Source organism: Typopeltis vanoorti, chromosome 20, assembly GCF_054136105.1.
Source record: "Typopeltis vanoorti isolate ZY-2024b chromosome 20, IOZ_Tvanoo_1.0, whole genome shotgun sequence".
Classification (NCBI taxonomy): Eukaryota; Metazoa; Arthropoda; class Arachnida; order Uropygi; family Thelyphonidae; genus Typopeltis; species Typopeltis vanoorti.
The window spans coordinates 70,681,265-70,694,029 of record NC_143568.1 but is presented as its reverse complement, the minus strand read 5'-3'; the positions used below and the strand labels follow the sequence as shown (position 1 = coordinate 70,694,029).

Below are 12,765 nucleotides of genomic sequence, written 5' to 3'. Positions count from 1 at the left end.
ATTTTTGTTTAGAAATCAAACTTTCATGTTTAATGTAATTTAGATTGGAGATGAATGCGAGACCACCACTCACTTATAATGAAGTGGTTTGAAAAAAGATCTCTCTAAAGCAGGGTTTCTGAATTATTGTTATTATTATTATTATCATCATCCCGGGCAACTCGAAGGAGTCGACAGCCTCATCGAAGGAGGCCCTAACATCATGTGAAGAACAAATATTCGACATTCACACAGTATCTATCATACCTCGCCTTGAACTCATTCACAGTCATAGCACCCACAACAGACTCTGGCAGCTTATTCCATTCATTCACCACTCTCTAAGTAAAAAACCTAGCTCTAACACTCCTACTAACCACATTCTTGCCCAGCTTCCATGAATGGCCCCTTGTCTTCCCACCACCAGTCCTATTCTCAAAAATATCTTCTGGATTAATCTTATAGAAACCCTTCAGTAATTTCAATGTCTCAATCATATCATCCCTTTCCCACCTATCAACCAATTTTTGCAACCCACAAATCTTCAACCTGTTCTCATAAGGTTCATTCCATAGACCTGCTATCATCTTGGTCACTCGTCTCTGGATCCTCTCCACTTCCTCCCCATCAAGAAGAAACCCTGGCACCCATATCTGGGCACAGTAGTCTAGATGGGGTCTTATCAAGGCTTGATACAGAGGAACAATAACTTGTTTGTCTCTGCTTGTTAAGGTATTTTTCATCAACCAAGTGATTTGATGAGCTGATTTAGCCACTTTTGCAATGTGCCCCCTAAACTTCAACTCCCTATCCACCAACACTCCCAAATACCTAGCCTCATCAATCTCCTGGAGTATGGTTCCACCAATGTGATATACTGCTGCTAATCTTTTCACCCCAAAATGCATAACCTTACACTTTGCCACATTAAATTGACATCCATTTTCCTTAGTCCAGTCCTCCAAACTATCCAAATCATCTTGCAAAATTTTGACATCCTGTGCACTCACTATTGCTCTACCCAACTTTGCATCATCAGCAAACAAGTGAACACTTCCTCTGAGATCCTTTCCTATATCGTTAATGAACAAATTGAAAAGTAGTGGTTCAAGAACAGAACCCTGCGGCACCACTAGCCACAAGCCATATTTTGGACTCTACTCCTGAATAAACCACTCTCTGATATCTCTCCATCAGCCACCCTCCTATCCATCTCACCAACCCTTTATCCATCCCCATATGCTGCAGTTGACTGATTAGAGTTCCATGTGGTATCCTGTCAAAGGCCTTAGCAAGGTCCAGTAGAATCACTGTAAACCCATTACCCTTATCCAGTTCAGTCGTCACTGTGTTATAAAACTTGAGCAAGTTACTGAGGCATGATCAACCCTTCACAAAACCATGTTGTCCTCCATACAGTATCCCATTTTCATCTATCCAATCCTGTATTCTTCTCTTGACTAATTTCTCCAAGACCTTGACAACGACTCCTGATTATGCTAATCGGTCAGTAATTTACAACAGCAGTCTTGGAACCTCCTTTATGCAGTGGAACTATTTTCCCCTCTTTCCACCCCCTCGGGACTAACCCAGACCCAAGACTGAAATTAAACAAAATGGTCAAGGGCACTGACAATTCTTTAGCTGCTTCACGTATGACACAAGCTGGTATACCATCAAATCCCACAGATGTATTGACATTGAGGTTTTGTAATAGACTACTCACCTCCACTTCATTCACCACAATTCCCATATAATCTATTGGTTTATTCATTTCTGCAATTTCACCACCTGGATGATATATATATTCTTGCAAAGTGTTCGCTCAGTAATTCAACTATATCAACTGATTCGGTTACCTCTCTACCATCGGCATGCTTTAAAATCATTCTGCCATATACATTTTTTCTTTTACTTGCAACATATCGAAAAAACTGCTTGGGATTCTCTTTAGCCTGCATGGCTAATATTCTTTCATCTGTTTTTGCTTTTCTTACCACACTCGTTACTCTTCTGGCCTGCGCTTTATACCGTTCATGTGCCTGCCGGTCACCTTTCTCCTTAAATTCCCTCCATAGTAGTTTTTTTTTTTTTTGCAGCTCAAACTTAATGGTATTATTCATCCATTTAACCCCACTTGATTTATTACACAAACTCTAGGTATACAGTCAGCCATTGCTTCATGCAAACACTTCCTAACCGCCTCCCATACACTATCAACATCTAGCCCTTGCAGTTTTACATGCCATGGCACTGAACCAATCAAACTCCTAAGCTTGTCTGTCATACTTACCAGCCCAATAATTCCATATGTACCCTGTCTTAATTGTAAATTCCACACCTTTAGCCACCTCCCACGTCGAGACCCTATGATCACTCTCACCAATTGGTGGCAACGTGGTCATATTCATTACAGCCAAATTCTCAGATGCAATTACTAGGTCAAGCACTCTCTGACCCCTAGTATTTTCCATTACATGCTGTCGCAGACAGTTATCCCTTAATAACCGCATAAAATCCAATTCCTTCCTCCCATGTGTCCTCTCCTCCTTCCAGTCAATGTTACCATAGTTGAAATCACCCATAATAATTACCCTCCTTCCACTCATTTCTTCTATTTGCTTATGCCCACTATCTCCACCATCTATTCCATCACCTGGTTTATAGCAGCACCCAACTGTATATTTTGATCTGCTAGTTTCAATCTCATGCCAAATAGCCTCAAATGTGCTCTTTTCTCTATCCTGCAGTTTCCACTTCTATTCTCCTTGGCTGTAGCTCATCAGCTATCATCAATTAAATACATTATGTAAAAAAAAAAATAAAAATAAAAAAAAAATTATATATATATATATTAAAGGCACTATAGGTATCTTATTCTCATGGGTAAGACTGACATAAACCTGGGAAAGCAATTTGAAAAAGAAAACTATAATGCAGAAATATAGAATTTGTAAGGAAATTTCTTCATCTCTCACTAAACAAAGAGAGAGGGGAGGTAAGTGTCATTCACCAAGATGTGGCCAATATTCTAGACTAAGATATAATTTTTTGGGAAAAAGTCCAATTTTGTTTTACTACATTAACATTTTTTATGAAAACTTTTACACTTGTTATAACTTTCTTTTATATAAAAAAAAAAGAATTAATTTCGTAATAAAAAAGAAAAAATTAACATGCTCACCTATCTTGATGTTGCTGAGGTTTACCTTCCATAGAAGAAAGGAGACTAGGAATAAGCTCAAGTTTTTTATCTAAATTCAGTCTAGGATATCCCAGTTTGATATAAATTATAGTAAAATTAATAAGAAAAGATGTGGCAGCAGGATCTTGATACTGTAACAGTAATGCATCAACTGGGAGTTGTAACTGTGGCCGAGATTTAAGTCTTTTATTTATATGTACTAAAAGTTCCATGACCTAAGGATGAAAATACTATTAATGATCTTACTTTTAATAAAAATTTAGATATGTATAAGCTGCAATATAATGAGGTAATAATGAATAGCATAATGAAATGAAATAACAAATTAATGAATGACATAATTCAATAAAATATTTAGTTTACTTTGTAGGTAGTTTTTGATACTGAGACCACATTGTAATATAGAGTTTATTAAAAATAAACAATTAAAAATCCCAACAAGTTTCGTGCATCATAAGACTTGCATCTTCAAGGATAATGGTATAAAAGTTTTACGCAACAAAAGCTTACTGACAATTAACCCTTTAACTGCTGATTTTATATTCTAATGACATTGTCCCATGTGCTGAATTAATTTTGCAAAAAATTTATAAATAAAATCAATTAAAATTCTTACTGAAGTAAGAAGTCCAGATAGCATCATACATTCTTGATACACTTGTTCACTCACAAAAATAGCAATAATAGTGTTTTATAAAATTTGCATAATCAAGTGTCCACTTGATTAAGCAAATTACACACATTAATTTATGTAGAATCACCAGGATCTTCTTCATCTGAAGAACACAATTCACTTAACTCGGACAATTCATCTCCTGACTCATTTGTTGTTAACATTCATCAATTTGATCATCAGTAAGATATTTACTGGTAGATGCCATATTGTGACATAACGGAAATCCCGCAGTCACGTGGTTTATGCGTAGTGCTGCATATTATTATTATTTGTGACACCTCCAAGGAGTCCGAAGACTCATCGCGGGAGCATACCTACTGTACAACTCTAAGTCTCCACCCGAACCTCTACTACCAATCATCCACATTAATGTCATCTACTGCCCTCCACCACAACTAGTATTTTTAGTCTGTAAATTGCAGGTGTTCTGTAGGGCTGATTTGTCTGTATGGGGAATGAAAAATTGAGTTAAATCGATTTTTCATTGATTGAGTAACTCGATCGTGGCAAGGTCACCATTTTTTTCCGTGTTGGAGTTAACTCGACCATAGCAGCTAAAGGGTTAATTATTAATTAATAAAATTTGGAACAGTCAAAACTTCTGAAATAGTGATTAAGAGAGGTGTCATGCAGGGATACCCACTTTCACCATATTTGTTTAATCTTTGCCTGGAGAAACTAGTAAAAATCTATTCCAGAAATATGGGAATACCTGTGAATGGACAGAATTTACATAATGTAAAATATGTGAATGATATAATATTATTTACAGATGACTGAAAGTCTACACAAAAGCTGAAAGGATGCAATGGGGATAAATTTTAGTAAAACCAACACAATGGCAATAAGTAGAAACAGAAAAGAACTTAAAAGTAGAAGGAATTAAACAGGTAGAAGTCAAGAAATTCAGTCAGATATAAAGTACCTGATCAAAGATTAGAAACCACAGATATGAGCTCTGAGAAAAATAAGGGACCTGAACAGATGGCATCAGTTGCAGAATCATATCAAAAAGTCATTAGAAAGGAACTTGGCATTGTTAGTATTGAAGAATATGTTAGAAAGGCTAATCTAAGATGGTATGGTCACTTAAACAGAATGGGAACATAAAGGTCAGCAAAACAGGTGTTTAAAGACAAGAGGGTAGGAAAAAGACACAGAGGAAGACCATAATCTAAGTGGATTGATTCAGTCAGAAGTGCCTTAAAAGATTGAAATTTAGATACAAAATTGGAGTGCTGACAAGTAAGATTTTCGAGGAAAATTGTTAAGGAGATTAATAATAATGTAAACTTAATGATGTAGTGCTGTCATAGTAGCCTGTACACCCCTTGAGGGTACATATGAAGAAATTGATGACAATGTAGTAGATATCTTTTCAAACTCAAAATAGAATAACATGCACGTTTTTGTAATTCAAAGATCATAAATGAGCCAGCAATTATATCACAATCTCGCAAAACGCAATTAATTAATCCATCAATTAATGCTCACTAAGCAAAATCGCGTTAAGCAAAAACAATAAACAATTATAGGAATAATTATAATTCAACCATCAGTTGGCGTAAATTTGAAAAAAAAAATTATAAATGATATTAGAGGATAAAATCAACTGCTTAAATTTTTATTTAATGTCTAAACATTTGATTGAGCTACTTTTTAACAAAAAAATAAAGATGTTTGAATAGTGCTCAATTTTTTCATCTTGTCATGCAATTTGCGACAGCTGGCGATTGCTTTATCAAGATTTCGGCAGAGTTCGAAGCTTCATTCCATATCAGGATTAGCATCAAACAAAATTTCCTTAGAATGCCCAATATGATTGAAAACTAGCTCAAGTTCTTTTGCAGTTAGTTTCTTAGTCATAACATTCTCTTCTTGTTCGCACTCCTCATATGCACGTTGTTCTAGTTGAAGGAGATCATTCTCGTTTAACTGTTCTGAATGGGAATCGAACAAGTTTCTCGCATCTTCATCATCCAGTTTATTAAATCTAAGTTCTTGCACAAGTGTGCTGATTTCTTCAATAATGTCAGATCTTGGATTCTGCACATGATAAACTAATGTAGGCTTGAGTATAAAGTTGCTGTCTGGATTGCCTTTTAATTAAAGTGTAAGACAATCTTAAGATACTTGGTTGAGATGCTTCAGTTTTAGCTATGAAAATATTCGTTGGCATACGATTCCAAAAGAGACCAGTTTCATCGATGTTGAATATTCGACGATCATCATAATCACTCTCCGGAATTATCCTAAGCAATTCTTCAGGAAACCTGGCCATAGACTTTATCAGCACTAGCAGATTCCCCAGTTATTCTTACATTATGCAGTTCAGCTTGATTTTTAAAATGGTCAAACCATCCTAAACTTGCAGTAAAATTTTCACATTCCTCTTGAAATTCAGTCTCTTTCAATGATGTAAAAATACTGAGAGCTTTTTCTTGAATATTCCTTGCAGGTATTTTTTTTGGTTACAATCCTGAGTGATAGAAGTTCCATCTCAATCATTAAATGGCTTCTATTTCAGGTGATATGCATGCTTATAGAAGCAGTAGCAACTTTTCCTTGTTCTTTGTATTCTTTGCTCTTATTTAATACAGTCTGAACTATAGACTCGCTGTATCCAGGTCTTGACTGGCCATTGTATTACTAGCACCACTTTCATGTTTCTTAATGACTTCCAGCTTTTCCTCTAACGTAATTATTTTTCATCTCTTTTTATTACTGCCGATTTCTTTATCAGTCTTTCTCTTTTCCATATTAGGGGTTGAATATAATAAAGTCTTATAGGTATCTAAATTAAAGGAAAATGAAGAAAAAGTGATTGAGCAAGAGAAGAGAATTTGCATGTGCACTTGCGATGATAACTTTTAATCAAATGCAGAGTGTCACCTCCTGCTGCACTGCCTACTACATTGACAAGTGCTGCTGCTCGCTGCAGATAGGCGACAAAAAATTTCACATGGCTTAAAATTTCGCATAACATAAAAAAAGCATGTTAACTGATCATTCGCTTAAAGCAGGAAATAGCATCATTTCACTCAAGCACGCTAACTGATTATCGTACATATCGAATTTGAGTTAAGTGAGGTTTCCTGTACTTGTTTATTTGCATCCCATGAGTGGGCAAAATATGAAGTATGTGACAACACCAATAATATAATCCTTTCTATGAAAATAAAGTGTACAACAAAATTAAAAAAAAAAAAAAGTTGCTAAGAGGCTGCAAGTAAGACAAAAATGATTGTTCCATGCATCATCATCAAATTCCTGATATGTACCTCAAGGGGTGTACAGATACGATAGTATTACATGAAAAACTTACATCATTACTAACTTCCTATCCACAATTTTCCTCCAAATCAGTCTGTTACCTGTCAAGACTCCAACATTATCAGATTTTATATTTCTGTCTTCTAAGGCACTTTTTAATGTATCAATCCACCTACCTTTTGGTCTTCCTCTGGGTCTTTTTCCTGCTAACATGGCAGGGAACACTTTGTGTGCTAAACTTTCTTTTCCCATTCTGTTTAATCTCAAGTGACCATACCACCTGACATTAGCACTGCTAACATATTCCTGGATGCTAATAATATCCTTATTTTTAATATGATATTGCCACTGATGCAATCTGTTCATGCCCCTAATCTTTCTCAGGATTCTCATATCTGCGGTCTCTAGTCTTTGGTCAAGTGTTTTACTTCTGACCCAGCTCTCAGATCCATAAATTAAAACTGGTTTGAACACTGCCTTGTATACAGCTAATTTAGTGTTCTGATATTCCATATAAATTTATTCAGTTGACTTCTTACCATACCAGCTTTGTTGATTCTGTTGTCTATTTTCATATTTATAGGTTCTCCATTCTCAATGCAGTTAATATTTTCACCTATTTCCATTTTTGTCTTGTTATTGCTGACCTTCATACAAAATCTCTTACAACAGTTATTCAATTTAGTCAGGGAAGCTTGCAGACTTGTACAGATATATTTAAAAGTATAACATCATCTGCATAAAGTAAAGAGCTGAGATTAACATATCCAATTTTGATACTGGGTTTAATACTACTTTTCCTTCATAACATGATCCATATAGATCAGGGCTGTCCAACCTTAGGTAATCCTAGGACCGCATTAAAAAAAAAAAAAAAGATTTAATCTGAGGGCCGCATCACATTGCAGCCCTCAGATTTTATTTTATTTTTTCGCTCATGAAAATCAAAACCCATAGTGCACTGGTGGCCCGCATGCAGCTTGCAGACAGTCATTTGGACAGCCCTGATATAGATAATGAATAACAGACAGGATAATGTACATCCTTGTCTGATGCCAGATATAACATTAAACCATCTTCCTATACTTCCTTCAATTCTAACTGCTGACTAACAACAAAAATAAAGACCACATATTGCTTGATATAATGTCCCATTGACACCATATACTGTAATTGTATCATTTCAAAGCTTTTCTCTTGGCACCTTGTCATATGCCTTTTCCAGATCTATAAAACTTAAATAGATCTTTGTTATATTCCCAAGATTTCTCAACTATTTGTCGTAAAGTGAAAATCTGATTCTGACAGCTTCTATTTGCCTGAATCTGGCTTGTTATTCACCAAGCTTACCTTCCACAATCCTTCTGAACCATTTCTCAAGTATACTTGCATACATCTTACCAGTAATATTCAGTAGGGAAATACCTCTGTAATTCTCACATTCAGTTTTATTTCCCTTTTTTATATATGGGTACTATGAGAGCTCTACTCTAATCATCTGAAATTCATCCCTGTGTCCATGCCTTCTGAACTATGAAGTGCAGCCACTATAAGACTTTTATACCTCCACACTTGAGCATTTCTGGTCAAATATCATCTAATTCAAATATGGATATGTATTCCTGATCTTAAACGTAATTATTAATACAAGTATTTAAAAAAAAAAATACTAGAACAGAACAGAACAGAAACTGCAAATGATTTTGTGTACCATATACAAACAAAATGAAACTTAAATTGTTCATAATAATCATTTTTCAGTTAGTCTAGCTCCAACATCAATAGAGACAGTATACTATAGAGCCAAAGTTTCAAGAAATTTGACCCTATCTTAACCTGCCCTATGTGAAATGTTGAGTAAAAAAAAAAACTACCTCATCATTTCTGGGATGAAGGAGAGAGTATCAAACACCAGGTACATTTATTCTATTTTAGAGAGATTGTCAGGTAAGCTCAGATGTGCTTACTTGATCTGACTGGAAACATACCTGAAGCAGCTAAAACTATGAAGCCAGTATACTATGTCTGTTAACTACAATGTTAGTTATCTGGAGGCTGTGCCTGTTTTGCAGGATGAAAAATTCAAGTTTCCAGGATTGGAAATCTTTTCTACCTCTGCATAAGTCCAACTAAGGTACCATCAATTGTAGGAAGAAAAACTCATCTTCCTCCATATAAGACTATTAACTCAGTTTCAGCTGTTAAGTTCTTATAAAGGTTCCTCTCATTCCAGATAGAATTTATACCCAGATTAGACAGGCATAAAATTATTTTTTGAGAGGCATAATTATTTATTGTTCTAAATAATCAAGATATAAGAGGAAGAATTCATCATAACATATTAATAAAGGAATCGCATCAATTTACACAAAATAAATTACTATCAAATAATTTAGTTAATAAATTTAAATATAAGCAAATTAATTACAACCGTAATAAATTAAGAACACATTAAGGTCCTTAATAAATTAAGAACCCCTTAAGGTCCTTAATAAATTAAGGAACACATGAGTATTAGTCAGTATAACTTCCCGTAACTGAGAAAGTTTTAGACAATTGTTTTTGTTCAGGTTTGGATTGTGAATGTGTGTTTCACTGCTTTCTTTGTAGTCTTTCTAGAAGAAAATAACTCTTCTGTAACACTTTGGTTTTGCTCTTCTGAATCATATGTTTTGTAGCCAATGCACAGCTTAATAAACTGGATTTGATGGGTGCTTTAAGTGAAATATACTACTGATGTTCAAGACTATTTGTGCAGAATGACCAGTCTGTCCATAATAACAAACTGCAAGAGCTGGAAATTCTGTAAACTCCAGGATAAGAAAGAGGAGGATATTTATTTTTAGGAGAGTTAAGTAAGGTAGTAAGTTTGCAAATTGAACAGAAAGGGACGTGTAAGTCAATCTGTTAAAGTAGTCTTACTATTTTTTCTGAAAGTCCTTTAACATATGGAATATAAATTCTGGTAATTTCTTCTTGAGGCAGATTAAGACAATGACCATGATTATTTTATTGATAGTTTCATATTATATTAGAGATAACTATTTTATTAACTATTAGAGATAAAAGTAGTTCTGATAATAAACAGTTGTTTAGACATGAATCTGTAGAACATATTTTATGAGCTCTGTCGACTAAAGATTTGATTATCCCATATTTCTGACAAGGGTGATAATGTGAGTTAGAATAAATGTAATTACCAATATGAGAAATATGCAAAATTGAAAAATTGCAGAAGCAGCAAGAGATTAGCAGGGCTGAGAAGAGAAAGAAGCAGGTAGTCTAAAGTAATAATAAAGACCAAGTGAACAAACATGAAAAACAAGTTAAGGAGAAAATTATATACAGAGAGTCAGTGATCAGAGGAGTACTTAAAAGTGTGACAAAATAGTGTTTCCCTGGTGCAAAATTTCATATTAGTCACACCATCTGGATGCAAAAAAGGTAAGGTGAAGGAACTGATTGTCTTAGTTGGCACAAATGATTTGAGAGACGAGAAGTATTCTATGAGGGAGGGTATAAAGAAGTGGTTAGAAGGGGAAAAACTGAAGAGAAAAAAGGTGAAGATTTGTAAGTCTTCTGCCATGCTATGATAGAGGCAAACTGAAGAGGAGGAGGGTGTTGGTAGCTAATGAATCAATAAGTAGGTTGTGAAGAAGGAATGATGTAGGATTTCTGGATTTGTGGTCAGTAATGGAAAAAAGGATTTGTATAATGCTGATGGACTGCATTTAAATGGTTTTGGTGTTGTTAGGTGTCTAGAGAGACCTTCATTCACTGAGCATGCTGAAGCACAAATTCAGGAAAACTTAAGCAATTAGGGTGGAAGCAGGTTGGTTTGTGTGAAGATACCCATAAGGCAAGTGAATGTGAGAATGACTAAGTGTGGAATCTAGTCTCTCTCAAGCAAAAATATTGAAAGGTAGTCATAATTAAGTTTTAATAAGGGAATACCATGAGTAGACATATAAATACAAAATTAATAACGGAAAAATTCACGTAAAAAGATTATTTAATAGTATAATTTTCGCCTGCATGTTCCTCATGAAATGGCTTTATAAAGAGACGTGAAACTTTACTTCACTCTCCCAACTTAAACAGATCCAATGATTTATGTCTATCCCCTTTATGGGAAATAGTACTTTATAAATCAGCTAATCCTTCCTAACTTTTTATTGTATATATAATTTTTTTTTTTTTTTTTAGTTAGGAAATTTATTGACCTTTTTAGTTATCTTACATCAGCTACTTAGGTGGCACTTTTTGGAATCGTCAGTTATTGTTTAATTTCAGCTTAAAATGTACTAAAGATGCCTGTGACACGCAGGTGAAAATTATACTATTAAATAATCTTTTTACATGAGTTTTTCCGTTATTAATTTTGTATTTGTAGTCATAATTCAGGAAGTAAAGGTGGTTGGAGGGCCTAAAGGGATGCTGTAGCTTCTATATACTAATGCCAGAAGTATCAGGAACAAATACAGAAGTTATAAGCATTAGTGAGAATTGGCTAACAGCAGATGATGTAGTTACAGGGATAGAATGTGAAGAATTCAGTAGTTACAGGGATAGAATGTGAAGAATTCAGTAATTTCAGGGAAGATAGAATGAGGGAGAGGTACTGCTAATGATAATGGATGAACTGCAGCCAAAAAGAATAAGAGATGGGCTGGAGGGTGGCTGTTCGTTTGAAGCAGTCTGGTGCGAGATTAAGGCTGGTAAGGCAAAATATACAGTTGGTTGTTGCTATAGGCCAGGGAGTTCTGCAGATGATTTGAAAGACAAGCACCAACAAATTAGTACAATGAGTACAAGTCGAGTGATTAATATGAGGAACTTCAACTATGGAGATATAGACTGGAAGAAAGAGAGATCACATGGCAGGAAGAAAATGAAATTTATACACCTACTAAGACATAATTACTTGAGGCAGAATGTAGTGGAGGGGACTGGGGGGGGGGTGAGAGTATTGGACCTGCTCACAGGATCAGAAGACCTATCCATAACCAAGGTGACCACATTGCCTCCGATCGGAGGCAATGTGATCACATTGACAAGGTGAAATTGTAAAACATGAGGATTATTCTATCAAGAAGAGATATGGGAACTACAGGGTAGATGATTATGACAAGCTTAGGAGGAAGCTTAAATATTTGCCATAGCATAAAACACTGCACGGTAAGGATGTTAGTAGTTCATGCGAGATAGTTAAGGGTCAGCTAGAGGAAACAATATTAAAATGTGTATCTAAGATAAGGAGGGTTAATCAGGTAGAAGTTAGATGGATAAGTAATGTTAATCATGAGCTGCAGAAGAAGAAAAAGCTGTGGAGGTTATATAAGGAGAAAGGTGACTAGCAAACTCATGAACAGTACAAGGCTCAGGCAAGAAAGGCAAAATCAGATTATGAGAAAAATCTAGCTGATAAGGCCAAAGGAAATCCTGAAGAGCTCTTTTATGTGGCAAGTGAGAGGAAGAATAACTATGAAAGAATAATCTTAATGAATGATGGTGATGATGGTCACAAGGTGACAGAAGCAAAAAAAAAAATAGCTGAGTTACCGAGTGACCACTTTGCAAGGATATATCATCCAAGTGAGGTTAGTGCTTTAACATATGTGACAGACATTAA

General features: G+C 35.2%; 1 protein-coding gene across 1 annotated transcript in view; it reads right to left on the bottom strand.

The window, feature by feature from the left end:
- Window positions 1-12,765, bottom strand: part of LOC150095553 (proteasome adapter and scaffold protein ECM29) — a 691,438-nt gene that overhangs the window by 659,911 nt on the left and 18,762 nt on the right. The window contains exon 3 of the mRNA XM_090409825.1: window positions 3,164-3,399. Within this exon, the coding sequence (XP_090265951.1) occupies window positions 3,164-3,399 (236 nt within the window). The remainder of the gene's footprint in view (window positions 1-3,163; window positions 3,400-12,765) is intronic.